The sequence below is a fragment of the Nicotiana attenuata genome, unplaced genomic scaffold, assembly GCF_001879085.1.
Source record: "Nicotiana attenuata strain UT unplaced genomic scaffold, NIATTr2, whole genome shotgun sequence".
NCBI classification, from domain to species: Eukaryota; Viridiplantae; Streptophyta; class Magnoliopsida; order Solanales; family Solanaceae; genus Nicotiana; species Nicotiana attenuata.
In genome coordinates, this window is record NW_017671050.1 from 321,051 (window position 1) to 345,202 (window position 24,152).

Here is a 24,152-nt window from a genome sequence, read left to right on the forward strand (position 1 = left end):
AACTATTCAAAAGATTCAATTCCAATCTATTTAATTATATTTTAACTTATAACTCAAACACAATTTTTAATAATTTTTACGTGACTTTTAGAAATAATTTACTCATTGGAGTGAAAGTACACGTGCAACGCACGTATCGTAACACTAGTGTCCAAAAAAAAATCTAGTGAGTTTATATAGTGGTAATCAATAATTAACAAATTAGAGGATTTTTAGGGATAATTAAGGATATGTTTTAAAATAGGATTCCCCATTATCAGGTAATTTACCATATTTTTAGAGTATATCATTTATATATGTATTGTAAAATTTGTAATTCTAATACTAGTTGTAGATTATGGAATATCTTATAAGTCCGTAAGTAACTATGAAAATTTCCCTTTCTATTTAAATGTTGAGAAACTTATATCTTACTATTGCATTCCGAAGTCTTTCTTTCAAAAATAATTCCTAAAGTATTATGATCTTAATTTTTCTCCGTAGGATGTCATGATGGTACCTAGTCACTAAGACTAGGTAAGCCTCACTCTTACCGAAATAAATTAACAGAATTTTAACCAGAACAACTATTAAGCATGATATTGAAATTTTTATAGTAAACCAATAATCCTGAGTATAATACAATACCCAAAATCGGTAGTACAAGTCATAAGCTCTACCGAGTTTACTAGGAAAATCCTCTAAGTACAACTGTGAATTATGTTTTTATATAAATTCTCTTTCAAATAGAAAGCATATTAAATAAAAGGAGTATTCTAAAAAAATATCAAATTATAATATCGAAATCCTTTCAAGATTTATTACTCTTTAAGAGATACATATAAAATTTTGTATCGAATACATTACTTTTGATGTTTGAGTTGTAACTACGTTGTAGGTTTGCAGCTAATTTGCATATTTTATGATATATGTCATACTTCTCATATTATTCATAGTTGAATTATAATTTATAAATATTTTAGATAGATTATTTATTAGTATGATTTTATGATTTTAATGTAATTATTATAATTATTTTCTATTTTATACTATTTTAAAATTCTTTAAATTAGTAAAATTTAATGATTTGTGGGACTTACGCCCCATGTCTCAGGGCATATATCTTATCTTGTAAGAGGTAAAACGTCTTGCATCACGCCTTCGCATTTTAAAACATTGATGGAAAGATATCATCCAAACTAAATTATACTCCAATTTGGCAATATTTCCGGGAACAAAAGTGCAAGTTTCCATTTTTCCTATAAAAGAAATTACTACTCCATAAATAAGCAAAAAGCACCAGGATCGCGATCCGCATCAAAAGTATACCCCAATCTACACCATCCATTTCCTCTAAAATCCGACGGTCCAATTCCACCCGCGCCAAAGATTTCCCTGAAAGTCCCAAATTTCATCTTCCTCCCTCCACATTCCACACATCCTCTTTCCCTATATATTCACTCACCCTTCAACTCTTTCTCCACACAAAATCACAACTTTCACACCATTATCAACCTTTTCCCCTCTTGCAAAAAATCCTTTAAAAATGGCAAGAACAAAACAAACAGCACGTAAATCCACTGGAGGAAAGGCACCAAGGAAGCAACTCGCAACAAAAGCCGCCAGAAAATCAGCTCCGGCAACCGGAGGAGTGAAGAAGCCCCACCGTTTCCGTCCAGGTACGGTGGCACTTCGAGAGATCCGTAAGTATCAGAAAAGTACTGAACTTCTGATCCGAAAACTCCCATTTCAGAGACTAGTAAGAGAAATAGCACAAGATTTTAAGACTGATTTGAGGTTCCAAAGCAGTGCCGTAGCGGCGCTTCAGGAAGCGGCAGAGGCTTACTTGGTGGGTTTGTTTGAGGATACCAACTTGTGTGCTATCCATGCTAAGAGGGTTACTATTATGCCTAAGGATATTCAGTTGGCTAGGCGGATTAGGGGTGAAAGGGCTTAGCTCTTTTAATCTGTGGGATTTTGGTTAGTGTTTTGAAGTTTTTTGTATGGTGGCGTCAATGTGTATTTGGACTTGGGATCTGTGGTTTTATGATGTCTTTTTGTTGTAATGTAATGAAAGATCTGGAAATGAAAATCAATATTCTGTTAAACTTCTGTCCATATTTTTGTTTGAGTCAATTCCATCTTACCCCCTTAACCTTTTTGTGTTTGAGAAATAATACCCCCTCACCTCTTGAATGGGAAAGAGAGCCCTCTTTAACTAAAGAATTAACAAGCATAATGAGAAAACTATCACTGGAAAACTCTAAGATAACTAAATCAACTTTAAGAAACTTAATTACTTAATTTGGTTGTTATTAAACTGATTCAAATACATATAGTATATTTCATTTTATTTTGTGGATCTTGTTATCCTCAATATGCGAACATCTGGCTCCAATACGTTTCAAATTCTGTTGTGCCAACTAATAAAGGTTGACGAAAATAGATTTAAGTCATGTTGCTGCTTAATCTCATAAATATTCACGAAATCGATGTGTGGCACCAACTAGTAGCTAGTATAGCTTTGAGTTATTGTAGTAAAATACAATGTTCACAGACCAGTAATGGGTTAAATATTGTTTTAGTTTAATTTATCTTCTCGTTAGTTACTTTGCTACAGATAACTCTGCGCTCACCATAAAAAGGAGAATTCGACTTTGTTTTTTTCATATGCTTTGATATTGGCATCAAACAAGCTTAGCTCAAATTAATATTAGCCATAATTGTTGAATAATGAAGAATAAAGGTTACTTGCGAGATACAACTTAATGTAAGTTACTTTTGATATTTGATCTTTTTCCTTTGTCCAATCTATTAACATCGGAGTACATGCCTATTATATTATTCATATTCGTAGGTTGATGGTTATTATCATGACGTTAACTAAAAAAAGCAATTAAATTGGTTAAGACGTGATGACACTAGTTTTCTCTCCGAACAAGGATTGTTATATCATTTTGTAAATTTTGGTGACCATTTTTTCATTTCGTTGGTTGTCTTTTGGGTCAAAGGGGGTTCCCTTTCCCGTTCAAAAGGTGAAGGGAGTATTGTTTCCTTATGCTAAAACGTTAAAGGAGATAAAGTGGAATTTACTCTTTTTGTTTTTGTTTTTTTTAAAGCATGGCTATTAGCTACTCTATATCTGAGCATATAGAATGGAAAAATGTTTTATTGATGGTAAGTATTACTCCATTTCCAAAAAAAAAAATTAAAAAATCAGAAGGTATTACTCTGTGATTAGGTAGGAATCTAAACAAAAATTATTTTAAGAACATGTTGTTTTAAAATAAGAACCATAACAATCATCTTCTACCGCAATAGCACTGTGTCAAAAGTAAGCCTAGTCAGCCATTGTTGAGCTCTTCATGAGCATTGTGTTTTAGAGAAGAAGGAAGAAGAGAAAGAGAGAAGATAGAGAGACAACTAAGCTCATTTCTTCAACTAACTAAAAAATGAAGTGCACTATACATACATATATAACCACCAACCTTACTAACTAACTAACTCTAATTTTACTTATACACCTTCTAGAACAGTATTACATAAATAGCGTTAGGTACAATTGCATTAAGCTACTAATTTCTACACACTGGGATAGTTTATCGTATGCATTCCACTTTGATGTTTACAGCACTAGGCAGAGGAGATTACTTCTTTCAAGATCTTGAACAGAAGATAGGAGATTAAAATCCAACGGTCAGCATCTTAACCTCATTTCTGGAACTCAAATTGTTGCTTCAACAGTGGCAGCAAGATGTTAATGTTAGCGATGAATGTTCTAATCCAAAGAAAGCTTCTAGCCAAAAGCTTTGTAAGCTTGGTTGGAAGAAAATATTCACAAAGCATCCATAAGAACACGAAAAGTACATTAAACAACTGTATTAAGGGATGTCAGTTTTTAATCATTTTCTAAGAAAAAGAGATATAATATCAATAATGCACGCATCACTGTTTGCTCCTTGGAAAAAAATGTCTGTAGTTTTGGTTTCTTTAAAAGATAAAATACAGATTTTATTTTATAAGAAATTGAAAATACAGATGTGAAACTTAATTAATGAAGTTCTCCCGCTGGAAACTTAATTAATGTACATTTTCAATTTCTTGAGTTTACTCGAAGAGGGTAAGAAGTTCAAGTTTGGGAATGCAAGTTTTGTTTTCTGGAGAATGATTGGCAATGCAAGTGTAAGAGATCTCAAGTTGTTGAAGATTAGGAACCCCTCCACATGATCAGCATATCATAAGAGGCTAAAACTTCCCCTCGAATTTCCTAACATTAGATGATTCTTCCCTGATTATTAATTATTTTCCAAATAATGGAAATCAGTTTTTCCCATGCTGATATAACATGCCTTAACTTTGCCAATTTCCTAAATGCAGTTGACAGCAATACGATACCTTCAGAATGCATTATCAAAGTTTCTAAGTGGCACATACCTGTTGTGCTACTTTGCTGTTTTCCAAAGTTTCTAGGGGAGCTTACTTTTTTTAAGTTGTTTTTGCACTTTTTCAGCTTTTGATTCTCACTCAGCATAACAATTGGAGTATCATTTAATTATTAATATAGCCATATTGGTTCTTGCACTAGTATCAACTTGCACATATAGAGTAGAGCTGCTATATGGCACCATATTTCCATGTTTCTGATATAAGTGCCAAGTAATATGACTGAAACAAGAAGTAGAATCTTTTGACACAAGCTTGGTTTTCAAAGTGACTTGGGTACAAGAGAGTAGTGTTGAAGGCCTGTTGTATTGCAAAATTCCACAGTAGGAAAGCTTCAGGATTTACATTCAAGAAGATAAGGGTAGAAAGGTCTTGTAAAACTCAAAACTGGCTATTCTTCAGCTATATTTCAAAAGGTGGTTAACGCGGACCAAAAAGTGATCAGCCTGTGCCATTTTTACCTTTCTTTAAAGGGTTAAAATTGGGAAGAGGCGGGGGCAGGGGAGGGAGTAAATTGCCTGCACTATAAGCAGTGTAGAACCAATCATTGTAAAAGAAGGATTCCTTGTGCTCTCTTACTGGGATAATGACGTCAAGACAGTCGGATCCTGCTATGGCTTCCACTTCTTCCTTAATCTTGATAGCTGAATCCTCAAGGGATTTATTGCTTTGAAGCACCTTAATCTGCTTCAGTGTCTGAATATCTGCAAAGCTAAAAGGGATCTCCTCAAGATCATAACAATATTTGATAACAAGTTTCTCAAGCAGGGGAAATGATTCATCTGCGGACGCATGCCACCTTGTCATGAATACATTATACAATTTCAAGATTTCAAGTTTGTGGAACTTGACATCTTCACCCAGGCACCACTCATCGTCCTCAAATCTCAAATCAACTAACTTGAGATATTCTAGATTGGGTAGTTTCTCAATCATGGAAACCGGCACTCTTCTACTTGTATTTCCTGTTAGTTTTAATATCTTGAGATTTGAAGGCAAGTGCAACTTGAAAATGCCACAAGGAAATTGTAGGTCAAGAAATTTAAGCTGGCTAAGAACTTCAAATTTTGGATTGCGAGTTCTCATTTGTGGAGTAAAATCGTGCAAGCCACCATAGGTAATCTGAAGTTGTTGAAGATTAGGACACCTCCGCATTACCTCCTCCACACGATCAGCATCATAAACAGAAATGAAAACTTTCCCTAAGAACGTCAAATTTTCTAGTACAACAGATGATTCTGCAAAGTTCTCCTGCTTATTATTTCCCAAATAATGGAAATCAAATTTTGCCTTGCTGATATGGACATGCCTTAACTTTGCCAATTTCCAGAATGTAGTTGATAGCAATACAGTACCTTCAGAATGGCGCACTACCAAAGTCTCTAAATGGCACATACCTGATACCTGCTGGAAATCAAATCGATCTATACGAATTGATAAGTACCTTAGGTGACTCAATGATTCTAATGAAGTCACAGACAAACCAAACACTCTAATACAACTCATATCCAATACATTGAGAAGTCTAAATTCAGCAATCTGAGATGATGCATTCGGAACATAGCAAGTACCATCGAGAGGACAGAAAAATAGTAGTGACCTCAGGTGTTGGTCCAAAAGCTACAGTGGCTCGTATGCTGGAGATGCACAATCGTAATGATCATTTTGTAGAAGACAGCTCAGCCTGAATTCCTTACAATCTAGTGGTGGAAACTTGGTAAGCTTATAGTTTGTGATATGGAAGCTCACCCCCTTCATCACCGCCATAAACTTTTCTTCTCTACTCCTCTTCAAGCAAAAGTCAAGCACTAGATCATGAACCTAGCAGTATTTGACCTTACCTTTATATCCTCTCTTTGAAACCATTACCAGGCTACAACTAATTAGATCCATCAAATAACCTTCAGCAACCTCTTCAAATCTCCTTGATTCAATGCTTTGCACGATACCTTCTGCTTTCCATAAATTTATCAAACGAGACACTTCAATTTCATGGTCCTCTGGAAACATTCCCATGTAAAGAAGGCAAGGTCTTAACTGAACCGGCAAATTATCATAACTGAACTGTATAGTGGCCAGACCATATTCTCCCACCTTACCAACCAAGGAAAACAAAGCATTTGAAACCTCAAGCCACCAAGAGGCTTCCATTTTTTTCCTTGAGATAATTCCAGCCATTAAGATAATTACTAGAGGCAATCCTTTGCATTTTTCTGCTGCAGATTGACCCAATAGGTATAGTTCAGGTGGGCAGCTTTCCTTCAGAAATACTTTTTTCTGCAATAATTCCCAACTCTCTTCTGGTGTGAGAAACGGAAGAAAGTAAGGATCAGTATGGTACTTGACCTGCTTAGCTAGTTCCTCAAGTCGAGTTGTTAGTAGTATTCTACTTCCCATTTCATCATTTGGAAAAGATAATCTCAACTCATCCCATGCCATGACTTCCCACATATCATCTAAGACAATGAAGTATCTCTTGCCCATTAAACTTTTCCGCAACATATCAGCGAGGTTGCGTTTTTCTTTTAATGTTTCCTTGCGACCAGTTACTTGATTGAATTCCCCAAATAGCAACTCTTCTAACGTGCCCTTGAAACCAGTAACTTGTCTGAAAATCTCAAAAAACACCTCTTCTAGGTCATATGTTTGTGAAATGCAGCACCAAGCTTGAGCGTCGAAGTGACAAACAATTGTGCGATTTCTATATAACTTTCTAGCAAAAGTCGTTTTACCTTGTCCCCCCATGCCAACAATTGTGATGACATCTAGTTCATCTTCTCCTTTAATCAGCTGTTGAATTATTCTTTCTGCGTCATCCTCAAAACCCACTATATCCTCAATATTTGTAGGAATGCTATTTTCAGTCAACACATGTTTAGGCGGCTTTACTGCAAGGCAGGACTTAGGAGCAGGGTTCTTTGACCAGGTCTCAGTCACCTCCACACTAATAATTTTGATCTCTTTTATTATTGTAGGAAGTGAGCAGAAAAGATGCTGAAGTAAATTATATTGAACAAGAATAGAGTCAATAGCAACTTCAGCCTCATATGCCAGATTGATAATACGCATCTGCAGATCTTTAAGAATTTCATGTTCATGTTCAAACTTTGCAACATCTCCAAGAAATGATCTTAGTAGTGAGAGCTCTTCCTTTAAAATACCAATATGAGGCTTCATCAGGGTCGCTAAGCTAGATTCAGAACTCAACATCTCATGGAATTTGATTAGGAGAAAATCCATAAAGCCCAACCTACCCATTGTCGGAAACTGAGATGGAGAGAATTTCAACGTTTTGCAGTGCCTTTCTTCCATTTCTGCCTTTAGATGTTCAATTTTCTCCAGTATCTGTGCCACACCAATATTAATCTCGCTGGTCTTGTCTTGGATTGAAGAGCTTTCAAGAAGCTTTTCAGCAACAACAAATATATCACCCACAAGAGCTACAACCTTTTCCATGACCTCATCCAATGTCTTACCATTAATAACACTATTCGGCACATTTGCAAGCAAAATTAACAAGAACTCTACTACCGCATCAATCTTTTTCGCAGAGACATTAGTCTGAAAATCCTTGAGCTTTTCATTTTTGAAATACTCCATCCAACTCTGGAGCAGATATGAAAAACGATTCAGATTACCTGCATTGCTTAATCTTTTCAGGGACTCTAACGTATCATCATTCTCGTTTTGAGCCATCTCTCTTGGATAAGGTAAAGAGTTCCTGTATGTCACCAAACTCATGTATTACTTTTCACTAACAGCATCAGTTTGGAATATATGCCATTTTTCTTATGGAGAAACAAGTTCTCTAAACATCAGTTCTAATTACAATATGGTTTGTCACTTATTAAGATGCTTTTCACGAAAATCCAAAAAGAAAACAAGTTCCCTCAAAGCATGTAACTAGTTAACATTTTATATATGTCAGAAAGTACTTCGAAATTTGGGCTTCAAAAATTAAATGGGAAGCTTCGTATATGGACCTTCTAAAGCAAGTCAAGTATGTGGTTTGGGGAAAAAATAATAGCCACTTACTACTGCAATTTGAAAATAAGCCACAGTTCCAAAAACTAATATAGAAACTTAGCCCTTTTTCACGTGGATATAACATTTGGACAAAAATACCCCTAACTAAAAATGCAACGAAGACCTGCTGCTTCGTCTTTTCGAACTCCAGGATGCTGTCTTGGAATTCAGTTTCTGTAACTTAAAACTCCAGGACGCTGTCTTGGTATTCAGTTTTTGTAACTTAAAACTCCAGGATTTTGTCCCGGAGTTCAAAGCTTAAATACAAGCTAAAATGGCACACATCCTGGAGTTCCCCTATTGACTGTCTAGATCAAACTCTTCCTAAATAAGAGATTGCAAAACTTGAACTTGGCCTTTTGTCCCAAACCCTACCTAAAGTACCAGCCACTACTAAAAGTTAGAGGCCCAACCCTAGCCCTAGTGATTAAATTAACCACTCCAAGTCAGGAAACACAATTACTCAAAGACCATTGCAGCTTATTAAATCACCAAACCATACAGCATATCCATCAAACACCAGAAACCTCTCCGTAAACATTGATAACACACTGTAGAAAATGGCACAACATAGTAAAAAAAATTACTGATGATATTGAAAGAAGCAAGGTCATTCCTGTTGAAAGAATCACACATATGTTGGTGAAGGCTAAAGGGATGGGTGGTCTTTTTATACTACTTGGGCAATCTTCACATCTTAAGCTAGCTTCTGGGGTTGAGCTAGACACCTAAGGTCTATTTCATTAACAATTTCCCCAAATGGCGGAATTAAATGCCATACGCTACTATCTTTTCCTACAGCTCACGACTGACCTTGAACTGGCCAAAAAGCTTTCTATTTGAACGGAATTCCACAATTGAGTGAAACATATATCATTGCCGTTCTTAACTGAGACTCGGGTTAAGCTCCGTCTCGGAACCTTGTGGGTTTAGGAGTAAAGCATCACGAGGTTGGTGCATCTCGTTGAGCGCGCACTACCACTAAGCTAATAGCCCGTCGTGCGAGCCTCCCACTGGGGGCCCGCTATGCCAAAAGCGAGAGAAACCCCATCCCTTTCTTTCCAGGCGGAATTAAATGCCATGGATATCAATGAGGTACAAAAAAATTACCTGCAAGTTAGCAGCATGAATCCTGCCCTTACTAACCCCCGCAGCTTGAGCAGTATGGACACCATACCTGAAAATAAATCCCTGCAGGCAACAATCTAAATTGAAAAACAGGAAACATTTACTTTACAACAAGAAAAGGACACACATTTAAGAGCATCGAATTCTACAAGCAAAAACCACAAAGGCACGGAAAAACTATCAAATATAGTCACAAGCACCAACTATCAAATATAGGTTACTTAGTTTTTACATTTAATGGAGTTTCGAACTAATTAGTAATTGTGCCAAATTAGTACTTTATCCATAATTGCATAATTCTCTGTAGAAACAATGTTCTGGCTCTTTGTACTATATTGGGCAAAAACTCTAAAAGGAGTGGACTATACTGTCAGTGCATAAAAACATACTTTATTGTCATGCTCCATATTCTCATAATGGAATAGAAATTGGCTAAGGATTGATTTTTGTTTCATTACCCCATTGTTCATTATCTTCTAATATGCCAATGCTTTTCAAAGGTGCAACCACATTCAATGAGCTTGTATGTCTCGAAAAAAGTGAAGTTAGGTTGATGACCTACTTCACGTTTGTACTTTTCATTTTTCTTTACAAATAAAAGTTGACATGTATAATGAAAAAAGAAGGTAATATGGTCTGTGTGTAATTATTAGCTGGTCAATCATTAGAAAATTAGTGAAAATAAAATCATCATTTTTATGGAGAAGAAAAACATTTTCACAACAAGATAGTCCATAGTTGTTCACTTCAATGTGATTATATTCTAGCAATATAAGTACTACATAAATACCAAGTGAATCAACTTAAATTTCAAAAAAAGAAGCTAAGTAAACGGAAGTTTTGCTTCAGGCTCACAATTAAACTAGGGAAGCCCGCGAATTTTGTGACCTAAAGTCAAACTTTAATGAAGGCCTTAACCTTTTTAAAAAAAATTATTATTATTATTATTATCATCTTATTTGAATTCTATTTTTCTAATTTTTTTAGATGCAAAGTTATTAATAATTTTCTTATAATCAATTTCTTTTAATAAGTCTTTCTCAATTGATAATATAGGTCAAATTTGTTTTCCCTTTTTACACAACTTCCCATGTAATTTTATTTTTTCACTTCACATAATTTCTTTAACTTATATATAGCCTAGTAACTGTAAAAAAAAAATAAAAAAAAAAAAGCTATGAGGCCTAAAGCAGTTGATTTACCTGCTTTAGGGAAATGCTGCCCCTGAATTAAACAAGTGTGAAGAATAGTCGTCGTCTTTTTTGCCTTTCTTGTATTACCAACTTCTTAGCCAATCCTGTAAAATAGCAACAAATATGATGATTATGATTAAATTTCTTAGCAGATTCCACCCAGAAAAGTTAATATTGCATTTAAAAGAAGATGCACTAATAAACATAGCAAGAGTTTTGTCAAGAGAGATGGTGCTATTACAATTAAGTGAAGGCAAATGGAACTTAAAATACAAGTATAATAGACATCATAAAATGTGAATAAACAGATCGATTACGAAGTAACTTGAAAGAATGACAATAAAATATGGTCAACCGAAAGCTCAAAAGTTACCTTTAATGATCAAAAATCTGCTATAACAGATTGTCTTAGTACAGAGTGACTAAGTGAAGAGGTTGATAATAAAATAGTCAACGGCGCAGAGAGAGAAAGAGAGAGTGTATGAGCTCTTAATTAGTTGCTAATGGTGGAAAAGTATCCATTTCCTTTGGCCTTGATGAAAAACATATATGGCTCCAAACTCAATGATTAATATGCATTATTAAATTTTCTAGTGCTGCTTTAATTTTACACATCCCACAAGTTAGTGTCCCCAACGGTTTTTCGTGGAAAACGACAAATTACCGGGATGATTTCACTTTAATAAAAATATTATTTGAAAATTAAAGTTGTATTTGAACATGAATATAATTTTAGGTTGTTTTTTAAGTTTTGTGAGTGATCTGAGAAAATTTTTGGAAGACAATTTTTTGGAGTTTTTCAAATTTTCGACAAATTCCAAAATGTATCTTCAAATGAAATTGGAAATTTTAACAAATACTAATTTCGAAATAAAATAAAAAAAATTCGAAAGAAAAATAAGTTTTTTGATATGTCCAAACGGGCTCTTAGACGTCTAGAGTCACAAAGGTCTTTTATATTCTTTTTTGGTATCTTATCATGATTTGCCATTTTTGAAACTAGAGAAAAAGATATTTTGTAGTGCTTCTGTCTCGATATATTGCCTTGCATGAAAAATTTATATGCGTACGTGTTATCAAATATATATTTTAATTTTTAATATAGATCACTCGAATAGTAGAGATGTATTGGTGGTGAAAAAGCGCTATACGTGGAATATGGGAATACTGACATGGCATGGCATGTGGGACAATGATACAGTCACATGTGGCTTTCTTAATTAATAGGGAAGAGAAGGCACGGGAAGAAACACCCACGAGACGAGATGGTATCGGGCCTAACAGTTTGCAAGGAATGAACAAGGCCAGAATGAATAAAGAATTAAAAGGAGGAAAGATACATTAACCGGAAGTAAGTAAGGAAAAGGAATCGGAACAGATATGAGGCATTTATAGCAATAAATACGTCAGTTATAGATATCCAAAATAATGGGCAATTAATATCACTAATGCCCATAATCAACCCAAATTATGTGGGAAAAACTGTTACTACTATATATCCCTATATAAGGACACAGAATTCTATTTGTAGAGACAGATCTGAGACAATATTGAAATATATTCTTTACTTTTCTGCTTTCTCGAAATTCTCTACCTTGACTTTGCAATTTGGCTATCAATTATTTCCTTAGTTATTCTTATTATTTTCCTTTGATATCATTGAGAAAGTGAAGTAAAACTTGGTTATCAGTAACCCATTTTCTTCTAAAATTAGATTTTGATCAAAAGGACATATTTTTCGTTAAACAAATTGGTTCAATTACCAGAAATCTGATAATATTTTCACTTTCCAAATTCACCTTTCTGATAAACAAACATGTCAACTGCTAACGACAATAACCAATTGAACCAACACGAGGGCGGAACTCCACCAATCCCTTCACTATAAGAATCTCCTCGACAGTCCCGAGAGGGAACAGATCAACATCACATACGAATGATCAACATGGGGACGAGTAGACTGCCAAGGACGGTTGAAACAATTAATTGTAGAACACGTCAACAACGCCCTTCAAGCTTTTGTTAGTGGATTTCCAGCTGCGCCACCTACTCCACATCCAAACAATACCGCGACTATAGAAAACCCACGCTCAAAACTTGCTAATTCAGGAAGCGGGGGAACTCCTAGTGAATCTCGTGATTGAAGGTCAGGTACACCAAATAATTCTGATTTACAAAGTTTGGTACTAACTTTGTAGAAGCAGCTGAAGGAGCAGAATGATCGTATAGAACAAATACCTGGCGTGCCACCCGTGATTAAAGGAGTAGATATTGATAAATATTCACAACAGCCTTGGAAGCAAAGTGCAGCACCTTTTTCGATTCCTAAGAAGTTTAAAATGCCTGATATTCCAAAGTATGATGAAACAACCGACCCACGAGATCATGTAACCGCGTTTACAACTGACGTGAAAGGCAATGGTAAAAAACTCTTAAATTAGCAAAAGAGTGAAAGAAAAAGACTAAGTAGGAAAAGTACCATGTGTCCTAACTTTCCATCTGAATCCCTATGAGAGATATTTCCAAGATCTTCTCTCCATAAGGGCAACGGATAGTAACTTCTCTACCCAAGCACGGAAGTTAAGAATCTCCACGAAAACTTCCATGGTTGCTGAAAAAGTAGGCATGGGAATACGTGAGTATCTTTTTTAGAAAGGAAAAAGACAAGGTAGAAATACTTACGTGCAAAATTCCATTTTTCTGGAAAAAGGCATGTTTTCTTCGCCCCACTGAAGCACTAGTGGAAGCAGCAACAAAGCGGGCATACCAGCCACGATCTCTGTCATCTTCAGAGCTAACTAATATTCTTTTACTTTTGGCCACAAGGGAAAAAACTCCTTCATGAAATAATTTAGGGGAGTAAAGATGAAGCAGATGACGGAAAGTAAAAGGCATAGAAGCCAAGTTTGACAAATAACGGAGGCATGCAACAACTCTCCAAATAATAGGACCAATCTGTCCTAAACGCACATTGAAGTAACGGCATAATTCAATGATCACGGGATCAATAAGAAGTTTAAAGCCTAGGGTAAAAGGATATGTACTGTATACGAAGGAATAACTAGTCTGAAATGAAGTTATTCTCTGGTTTGCACTAGGAACTAAAATTGGGAAGTCAGGTTTCCAGTAACCTTCTTTTCTAACGAGAACGAGAACGAGAACGAGAAGACTGGTAGTAATCAAAGTTGGGTAAGGGTCAACGCGATCAAGGGAAGCCATGGAAGAAACTTGACTCTTCATAGATTCACTATAAGCCACAGAGGAAAACGCTTGAGGGACAATTTCATCGACAATGGGTTCACGTAAAACTTCAATTGAATATCTCTAGAAGAAGATCTTGGGGTTATAGGAGCCCTAGGTCTAGAAGAAGACGGCTTGACAACACTACTTTGAGAGGGGAAACCACAGTTAGAAATAGAAACGAGACTACGCAACCTACCACCTCTTCTACTTCTAGTAGGTGTATTGGAAGAAACAAACTCGTCGACAATTATAACTTTGCGAGGATCAGGGGAAGACATGGTTATCTAAAGAAGAACAAGGGAAAAATACAGAAAGGTGTAAAACAAGAAGACGAAGGAGGAAAGACTTCAGAAAATCAAAGAAGGAAGAAGTATTTATAAGAAGACACGACTATTAAGGTCATCATGAAGCGTCATAATGGAACCGTCAATTCATGACTGATGCGGCTGCAGAAAAGCCCTAAAAAGCGCTGAAGAACTAAAGGAAAAATTAGCAAAAGCCACGTGGCATGATCATTAAATGGAAGTGATATGCGTCGCATAAGTTCAGAAGGAGGTATGATTACATTTGAAAAAACGGCGGCAGGGAATTCCCGCCATAAAAACTTTCCACTTCCGTGAATATTCAGTAGAGAATATTCAAGAAAGTGGGGGGACTATCTGTATTGGTGGTGAAAAAGCGCCTATACGTGAAATATTGGAATACTGACATGGCATGGCACGTGGGTCAATGATACATCAACATGTGGCTTTCTTAATTTATAGGAAAGAGAAGGCACAGGAAGAATTACCCACAATATGGTATCGGGCCTAACAGTTGGCAAGGAATGAATAAAGACATAATGAATAAAGGATAAAAAGAAGGAAAGATACATGAACCAGAAGTAAGTAAGGAAAAGGAATCGGAACAGATATTAGGCATTTATAGCAATAAATACGCCAGTTATAGATATCTGAAATAATGGGCAATTAATATCATTAATGCCCATAATCAACCCAAATTATGTGAGAAAAACCGTTACTATTGTATATCCCTATATAAGGACACATAATTCTATTTGTAGAGACATATCTGAGACAATATTGAAATATACTCTTTACTTTTCTGCTTTCTCGGAATTCTCTACCTTGACTTTGCAATTTGGCTGTCAATTATTTCCTTAGTTATTCTTATTATTGCCTTTGATATTATTGAGAAAGTGAAGTAAAACTTGGTTATCAGTAACCCGTTTTCTTCTAAAATTAGATTTTATCAAATGACATATTTTTGGTTAAACAGGACATGATGGAGTTTTCTGATTTTTTGTCCCTTAAAATACGATTTTTTTTATATTTAAATTATTTTTGGAACTAGATTATCCTAAAAAAGGATTAATCGTACAAATTTAACATAATACGAGTGACTGAATGATTTAAAAGCTACTGATTCTTTAAATTTAATTTAAAAGTACAGTATTTAATTAGTTGAAGGTCAAGAATACTTATCCAAATATCACAAAGCCTAGAATAATGGAGTAGTTTGACAAAAAAAAAATGTAGTACTAGTAATTTATCAACAATATTCTCCGGAACTAAAAGCACAAGCTTCCCTCGTTTAAAAGGAAAAGAAAGCACCCGGATCATGATCCGCGTCGAAAGTGTAACTCCAATCATTGCCGTTCGTCCATTTGGTTTAAAATCCGACGGTCCAGTTCCACCCGCGCCGAAAATTTCCCCAAAAGTCTCAAAATTTCATCTTCCTTCCTCCACATTCCACACATCCATCTTCTTTCCCTATATATTCAGTAACCCTTCAACTCTTTCCCTACACAAAATCACAACTTCTACACCATTCTCAAGCTTTTCCACTCTTACAAAAATCCTTTAAAAATGGCAAGAACCAAACAAACAGCACGTAAATCCACTGGAGGAAAGGCACCAAGGAAGCAACTCGCAACAAAAGCCGCCAGAAAATCAGCTCCGGCAACCGGAGGAGTGAAGAAGCCCCACCGTTTCCGTCCAGGTACAGTGGCACTTCGAGAGATCCGTAAGTATCAGAAGAGTACTGAACTTCTGATCCGAAAACTCCCATTTCAGAGACTGGTAAGAGAAATAGCACAAGATTTTAAGACTGATTTGAGGTTCCAGAGCAGTGCTGTGGCGGCGCTTCAGGAAGCAGCAGAGGCGTACTTGGTGGGTTTATTTGAGGATACCAACCTGTGTGCTATTCATGCTAAGAGGGTTACTATTATGCCCAAGGATATTCAGTTGGCTAGGCGGATTAGAGGTGAAAGGGCTTAGTGTATTTTTGTTTGCAGTTTGGGTTTTGTTTTTAGGTTGTCTTTTTGCTGTAATGTAATGAAAGATTTGAAAATGAAAATCTGGAAAAGATTGCTCGTTGATGGGAAAGTGTTAATTTCTTCAGCTAACTATTTAATCTTCCCTTATTTTAGTCCGAGTTTTGCTAGTGAGTACTGTGATAATATGAATTAAAATTTATGATTCCGTTAGAATGTCATTTTGAACTCACTTTTTCCTCTGCTAATTTGTTGGGCGAATTCAAAAGTTTTCTTTTTGTTTTAGGGTATGATAATATAATCTCAATATTTTCTACAGCTGATTAGATTCTGCTAACTTAATACCTACTGAACTCTCACTAACTAAAACAATCATCTTCAACTGGAATAGAACTGAGATAATAATCTATTGTATGCAGTCCTTTTAGAGGTCGTTTGGTTTGAATTACCCTTATGCCTATTGTTTTTTATTTACTGATTGGTATGTTATATTAAAAAAAATCAGTAGCATTGCATAATTTTTAAAAAGAAGTTTGTTCACAAAAATACTCTCCATCTAAATCAGCCTCCATCTTCTTGTTCCTTTATCCATTGATGTACGTCAATTTCCAATTCTTACATTAACAGGTATTAAATAATTTTTTGAGGCTCTAGTTTTCAATTGTTTAAATTATATATGCTGATTTCTTCTTCTAAATCTTTTTCCTAACTTTAATCCCTGTTTCCTTCAGATGTAAGATAGCTAATTGCCATGTGTAATACTACTGATTTTTTTGTCTTCTCAATTTTCATAGGATTTGTTGCGATTAAAAAAAAAAAAAATCCACATTAGAGGTTCAAACCAAGATCCACTAGTTGGCCAGAAAGACATAACCAAAACTATAGAATTTAGAGGCATCAAAAGCATAGTTAAGCTAAAAAGAGAAATTGAAGAATTGTCAGAGTAGTAATATAATTACATATGCACTTAACATTTACACTAGAATAAAGCTATTTAACACACATTAGTTACACAAAAAATATAGCATTCTCGGGCCCACCAATCATAAACAAAAGAGTATGGACATAACCCGAGGTATCAAAAATAGCGCTACAATTTAATTTTAAAGTTGTTAGTCGAGCAAAAACTATCAAACTAGTGCCACCACATATACAGAACTTTACCATACTTAATAGTTTACCATTGACAATCATGAACATCATTGTTTGGCATTCAAGTTCACCCATACGTAAAAACAATTCCATCTTTCTGACGTCTTCATAGAGAATCATTGTAGCTTTGATACGTTCTTGTACAGAACACAACTCAAATGCGGGAGATTTAATGATGGGATAAATTTCACCACGAATATCGATCGGTCACGATCCCCAATCTCATCAATCAAGGCACCCATTCTTTTATCTTGACTTTCAATAAAGTTTTTCATAACTTCCGTCATACCCTTAAGAAATGTCTCACTAGAATCCTCCACAACCCTTTTCCTTTTCTTGCTTTTCTCTTTTTCATTAAAATTAGAAGAGGACCTATTAGCATGCTCACCTTGTTTATGATTTTGTTGGAATCCTGCATGTTCATTTTCATATGCTCCAGCACATTCATGTATGATGCTCTAGTATCATTCTTTAGTAAAACTAGGTGCAACATAAGCATTTTCAGCTTCTCCAGTAGCTATATTAGGTCCATCACCAACATCATCTTCTTCTTCTTCATCAACATCAATTGGCCATCCTAAGCTCATGTCATTAGAAAGTCCTGAAGCTTGACTCTTTAGAATATCCTCAGTAGCAGCTAGTGGCCTTTCTGCGAACAACTCCCGTTGCTCTATCCTTGCCAAAAATTTCCTCCCAATCCTCAAACATTGGTCATTTATGAGAACAACTCTCAAGCACTCATTGAAAGCTTGACTTACGCTCCAACCCGATCTAACATAGTCAACCTTTTTTAATCTATTCTTCTCATGATGAGCCAAGACATTTAAGAACACTGCTAACATTTTACTACTTAGACATATTTTTACTATCAGTCAAACCTCCAATTTCCTTAGTTAAGAGAACTAAAGTGTGAAAGGAATTTCTATCCATTCTTAACTTATCAATACATGCAATATTACTGTCATGTATGATACAATTCAAATGAGACATAATTTTAGGAATTCGAACACTCATACGGTACCTAATCACACGCCTATTTCTATGTTGTCTTTTTATAGAATGACCATAAATAGTCATGAAAAGAATTAATATACAAAAAATTTCAATTAGAAAAAGAAATCTATGAGCAAAAGTTTATAATTTTCAAGCCCATAAAGAGAAACAAATGAACCCAACGAATATTTGAAACGAATATTTGAAAAGAAGCTAAACTAAGATTTCATAATCAACATAAAGAGAGAAGGGCTAATAAATGGTAGAAGACAATCCACAACTGTGATTTTTACAAATTGCAGCTCTTTCACACATAGCTAGTACTCTTTCATATATTGCAGCTCTTTTGGCACTACATATTGAGTTTGAAAGGCTATGATTTTCCTCAATTATTTGCTAAATCAAATTCAGCAAAACAATTACGTAGCATTCATAAGAGATCAGATTTTTACTATTTTGGTAGAGAAGAGGACTGTACCCAAATTATGCAACAAAGAACTGAAAAATAATAACAAGAAAGAATAAGAGAAATAGGTTTTGATAGAAGTTTTAATCTAGTGAGAAAAGCAAAATGGAAGATAATGTCAAAGTTGTTCTTCAATCGCTACAACATAGCTGCTGCATCCAAAGAAGAGAAGAAATCTTCCCAAGAGCCGAGAAATTTGTAGCGGCGTTGCTTTACCAATGTTGGGTAAAGAATGGGAAAAGTGATGTAGAAAAATAGTTTGAGGACCTTAGGGCTACTTTGGTGAATTTCGCTATTTTGTGGTGGGATAATAATCCCAGCATTAATTATCCCACCTCCTGAGAGGTATAAGTTATCACGATATTAATTTTAATACGGGAATAACTTATCCCAAGTTTGGTAACCAAACAAGGTATAGGTGGTACTAAATTTTTATACCAGCACTATTTTTACTTATCCCTCGTACCAAACGAAACCTTAATGTTTATAGCACTAGGCAGGGGAGATTACTTCTTTCAAGATCTTGAAATGGAGGGCGGAGATCAGCATCCAAACCTCATTTCTGGAATTCACTTTGTTGCTTGAATAGTGGCAGTAAGATGTGATGAATATTCTAATCCAATGATAATATTATAGCCAGAGGCTCTGTAAATTCGGGTATAAGGCTTTCCTTAATGGCAATCAATGTCAGTAGTTCTATCTCAGACGAGTTTCCAATCATTCAGAGCACATGCGACTTCCACTGGAGCAAACTACAGATGTAAAACTTAATTGATGAAGCTCTCCCACTGAAAAAGGAGGATCAGCTCAACCTATGCATTTAACATGCAAAATTCCCTGGTTAAGGAAAACCCCTATGTAAGCAACAACACGTAGAAACCCTTCATATCCGAGAGCTAATAGTAACAGCCAATATATATTATGGTCAGAATCCGTATTATCCTCTTTTTTTTTTTTTTTTTTTTCCTGAATTCTGATAAATAGCCATGTAATTTTCTTTTAAACAGAATTATATATAACTGCATTTCTGACAGCAAGTACTTGTTTCACCAAACAAGTATATAAGGTTCACTCACAGTTAACTTCTCAAACAGAAACTTATGATGGGGGAAAGATAGTAAGCTCGAAGTCTTCGTAACTAATGTTATCTAAAGCCCAGGTGTTAAAAACAGATATGGTTAAGCATCAAATTCACAGGTTTGAGCATGGTTTCTATGTCTCAGAATTTGAAGGCCAATAATGAAAGTGGTACTCAAGGTGAACAGGAGTCTGGATAACAAGACTCCAAGGAGTCTTTTGTGGCGAATACAAGAAAACTCTAGCTTTCGTTCCATGTTTTTAACAAAATTGCACTCATTCAACCCTCCTCTTTCCCTGCACAGCAAAGAAAGAGAGAAAGTCAGGCTCCTAATTTCAAGGTCTTGATGAAAAAGTTTATATTCATCACTATTTCTCCAACGTGTACAAGTCTGCTAGCATATGAAATACATAGGCTCCATAGCAAGAAGCAAACAACAGAATGAAGGAAAAGATATCAAGGAATTCGAAGTCATTATAACGATGTCACCTCTTTTCCAGTGCCCGGCGCCAAAACCCACTGGTCGGCACAGTAATGGGAGAGAGCTAGAGAGGATTAACGGGAAATGGGTCAATCTTGCTAGGAATGGGCAGGAGGAGCTACAACCAATTTCCTTAAATATACATGTATCATCAATTTGTAAATTTCTACAGTATTAAAAAGAGGAAAGCAATCTTTTGACTGGAAATGCACATGATCTTGTTGGCAGGCAAGTCTAGCTTTTCAAGAGGAGATTCAGATTCAATAACAATAATTGCTAAAATGGATACATCCAGTAATTGTCATTTCATTGTTTGCAATGCCTTAAGAATCTTATGCAATATGCTGCTATAACATACCTAGTGAAGATTACCCGAGGAAGATAAATAGCCCAAATTCAGATATTATCCTTTCTATTTATGAAGAAGCATCATAAATGGATAGATTTCAAATAGCAAGGACATTTGATGCTAGCACAAGAAAGATGCATCAATCTCTTTGACATTATTAGACTTAGATCCTCTTCTCACACTTGTGCCATCTTCTTCATGATTTAGGGGCTAGGATGTTTCAAGAAGAATCTTTCAATTGGAACTAAAAGCATCGAAACAAGATTAAAATAACAACGTTCAAACCTACGCTTTTCTTTTAAAAGGAACTCTTTGGAAAAATATATAAGATTATATCTACACCTAACTAAACTGAGAGAAGTAACAAACTTTCCATCCCCCCCCCCCCCCCCCCCCCCAAACCCCCCAAACAAAAACTCGACGGAAAAATACTTCAGTACACAGTGACAGATCACATTTTCAGTTTGATCAGTAGAGTATAACCTCTGGATTGTGTCTGTCATAGCCCCAAGTTTTGGTAAATACAAATTGAAAAGGCCTCAACTTTTACATCTACAGATGCTCAGGAATGCTGATTTAGTGGAATCCTACATGAAGAATCTACTATAAATCACATGGTTATACCTTTGCTATATATACCCATACTTCAAACTTGATCCGAGTTTTTACTTAGGAAAAAAAAAAAAGATACGTTTCATTAAGAATGACACGAAGCATATAAAATATGAAGATGGTGTGAAATGAACTATTCCCCACTTGTGAGAATTCACTGGTTTTTTTGTTGTTGAAGGTGTGTAATGAACTATGCAAGTGGCATAAAATCTCTTTATCCTTCTATTTCCTGAGACGAGAAAATTGAGTCCTTAAGTCTCATGACCTTTCAACGGCAAAAGACAGGTGTACAAAATAAATTGAGCAGATTACCTGCTGATATATATCATCAATCAGAATTGGCCAATCTTTCTTTTAAAACAAACTAGAAAAGGAACGAAAGAAAGGAGTTGATGTTAACAGTTTCTTTTGGGTCATCCTCTAAGATTTTCTTGGGTAGGGCAACAGGGAGAGACATAAGGAGATAACATAAATAATCTAGATTAATCAGTATATAAGGCAATAGCAAAGGATATTTAACTTTATAAATTTTGGTGCTCATAGCAACATATAACTCCCTAAGGCTCAATTGCCTATGGACATAATAAGATCTGCATGTAATACTGATAAACCTGTATCACTGATGTTAGTATGGGTATGTTACTACTTCCGTTGCTTATGGAGCATTGTCATCAAACAGTACTTTGTAAAACCGCTTCCTCTCTTCTGGATCAAATATGCCGCCTAGATCTCCTCCTCCTTCCTTATCTTGTTCTGATGTTTCATCGCTTTGGTTCCTTCTTTTCTCTGGCTTTGGCATTATCATGCCTTTATTCCTCTTCTTTTCTAAATTCAATAGGTAATGTCTGCGATTATATTCATGGAGTCCCTCCTGCATTAATTCTCCAAACTTCTCCTTAACAACAACAAGAGGGTCCTTTTCGATCAGTTCTGACCCATTATATGCTTCCCTGAGGAGAACTGTATAGGTCTGGTATCTGTTAGAAACATAGAATATTCCAGGATGTTTGAGCAGAAAAACATTTAATTTCTCTGGTAAACATAATTCCCTTCTAAAATGGCCCAATTTGAAAATTGATGCCTTTTTCCACAAGGTCAATGACAGTAATTCATGCACTACCCCCACGGTTCTCTTGTCCATTTCCTTTGAGCCCTCCACTAAACCATTAAGTCCCAAATAAGGTGAAATATATGGAGTAGAATTAAAGTCTTCAAATCTTTCCCATGATTTGACCCAAGTCGGAGGCAAAGAGCACGGGAAACCTGGCTCTCGACCATCCTTCATGGCCTTTCTTTCGATTGCAGAAACAGCTAAATCAGGCTTCCAGGCTGTGAGCTCAATCTCCATTGAACTCCGTCTCCCGGTGTGGTTAACAACTCTAAATATTTGAGGGTACTTGGGTACAATCCTGAGCAAATAATCATCAGGAAATCCAAAATTCCTCCTCAACTCGTTAAGTTTCATAACATTCAGCCTTCGATCACGGCTCATCATCAACAACTTTGTTAATCGCTCAGCATATATCGGTTCCTGCATATCCTTAACAGACTCTTCCTCTTCAGTCAAAAACATCATTCTTTTAGTCAGCCCACAATAGTACTCATCATTCTCAAGGTAGACTTCAAAGCAACAAGGATACTTTTTTAGCCAATTTAGAGCTTTGCCTTGAAGATCAAGAGTCTTGAACTTCTTCTGCAGGTATTTTACTGATGCAACCTGGTTAGGACATCTCATAACAATGTTCTTAATCTGATTATTCACTATCCATCGACGGTTTCTATGTAATGCAGCTTCAAGATCTGGATCTTTCTTCATTGACCAAAGAGAAAACCTTCGCCGAATACGAAGACTAAACATTGCATCCCACAAACTCAAGTACCCATTTCTCTGGCTTTTCACATAAATCTGAGTTGCCATTCCTAATCAGCACTTACATATATACCAACTAGTAGGGGCGGATGTACATATGCAGTATGAGATGCGAGTTCGGTCGAACATAGTAATTTTGGCTCACTCTTATATGTACAAGTATCAAATTTCGAACCCAGTAACTCAAATGGCCAGTGGGTTCAGTGCGTTCCCGAACCCATAAAGTTCAAATTTTGGATCAGATTATTACGGACTCAAAAAAGTAAATAAAATCAACATGACTTGTCTTTTAAGCTCTTATTTAAGAACCCCATTAATTTAAATAGTAGAATAACATCAAAACATCAACCAGATACTCTGCCACTACTGCCACGGAGAACATATGAAATCAAATTAGTTTCACTTGAAGGCTACTGTATATTGAACCCAATTGCTCAAATTTGTAGAATCATATGAAAATATGCAGCAAAGATGAATTCTTGCTGGCTAATAAGAAATGAGGATGTCAGTAGATTTATCAATCAACTCAAATTTTATTTAACGGACCTTTATAAGGAAGGAAAAGCATAAAGCAATTCTTCAGCAATTCTCAGAAGGAGACTTCAATTTTCTTATGGGGCGGCTTTAAGAACAGACATTTTCATTCGTCTATCTCTTTCTTGTTTTGCCTCACACACCTCGAACAACATCATCGTACGTCTTTTGACAAACTACAGAGCAGAGATTTTCTTCTACCGTACTACTTAAAATCCCTTCTATTTCGGCTATCTTAATTCCTAATTTAGACGTATGGATGGCAAACGGAGCGGGTCAAAGCGGATCTGGTGAAGTTTTATCGGGAAAGTACATAAATAGCCATTTTTA

General features: G+C 35.7%; 3 protein-coding genes and 1 pseudogene across 3 annotated transcripts; 2 read left to right on the forward strand and 2 right to left on the reverse strand.

Moving 5' to 3' along the window:
• Positions 1-1,435: 1,435 nt before the first annotated feature.
• LOC109205526 (histone H3.2) lies at positions 1,436-2,095 on the forward strand. The gene has a single exon (XM_019368237.1). The coding sequence runs from the start codon at positions 1,526-1,528 to the stop codon at positions 1,934-1,936; it is 411 nt and encodes a 136-aa protein (XP_019223782.1). The 5' UTR covers positions 1,436-1,525; the 3' UTR covers positions 1,937-2,095.
• Positions 2,096-4,591: 2,496 nt separating this feature from the next.
• LOC109205525 lies at positions 4,592-11,324 on the reverse strand (annotated as a pseudogene).
• Positions 11,325-15,795: 4,471 nt separating this feature from the next.
• On the forward strand, positions 15,796-16,399 carry LOC109205527 (histone H3.2). Its single transcript, XM_019368238.1, has one exon. The coding sequence runs from the start codon at positions 15,881-15,883 to the stop codon at positions 16,289-16,291; it is 411 nt and encodes a 136-aa protein (XP_019223783.1). The 5' UTR covers positions 15,796-15,880; the 3' UTR covers positions 16,292-16,399.
• A 3,600-nt stretch (positions 16,400-19,999) lies between these two features.
• Positions 20,000-24,063, reverse strand: LOC109205528 (protein ROOT PRIMORDIUM DEFECTIVE 1). Its single transcript, XM_019368239.1, has 2 exons — positions 22,030-24,063; positions 20,000-20,272 (listed from the first exon to the last, which is right to left on the reverse strand). Exon 1 carries the CDS (start codon positions 23,334-23,336, stop codon positions 22,074-22,076), a length of 1,263 nt encoding a protein of 420 aa, XP_019223784.1. The 5' UTR covers positions 23,337-24,063; the 3' UTR covers positions 20,000-20,272; positions 22,030-22,073.
• Between the last annotated feature and the right edge of the window lie 89 nt (positions 24,064-24,152).

What these genes read in the sequence shown, in the direction of transcription:
- LOC109205528 (XM_019368239.1), bottom strand. Translation starts at nt 23,336, where the DNA reads ATGGCAACTCAGATTTATGTGAAAAGCCAGAGAAATGGGTACTTGAGT.
- LOC109205526 (XM_019368237.1), top strand. Translation starts at nt 1,526, where the DNA reads ATGGCAAGAACAAAACAAACAGCACGTAAATCCACTGGAGGAAAGGCA.
- LOC109205527 (XM_019368238.1), top strand. Translation starts at nt 15,881, where the DNA reads ATGGCAAGAACCAAACAAACAGCACGTAAATCCACTGGAGGAAAGGCA.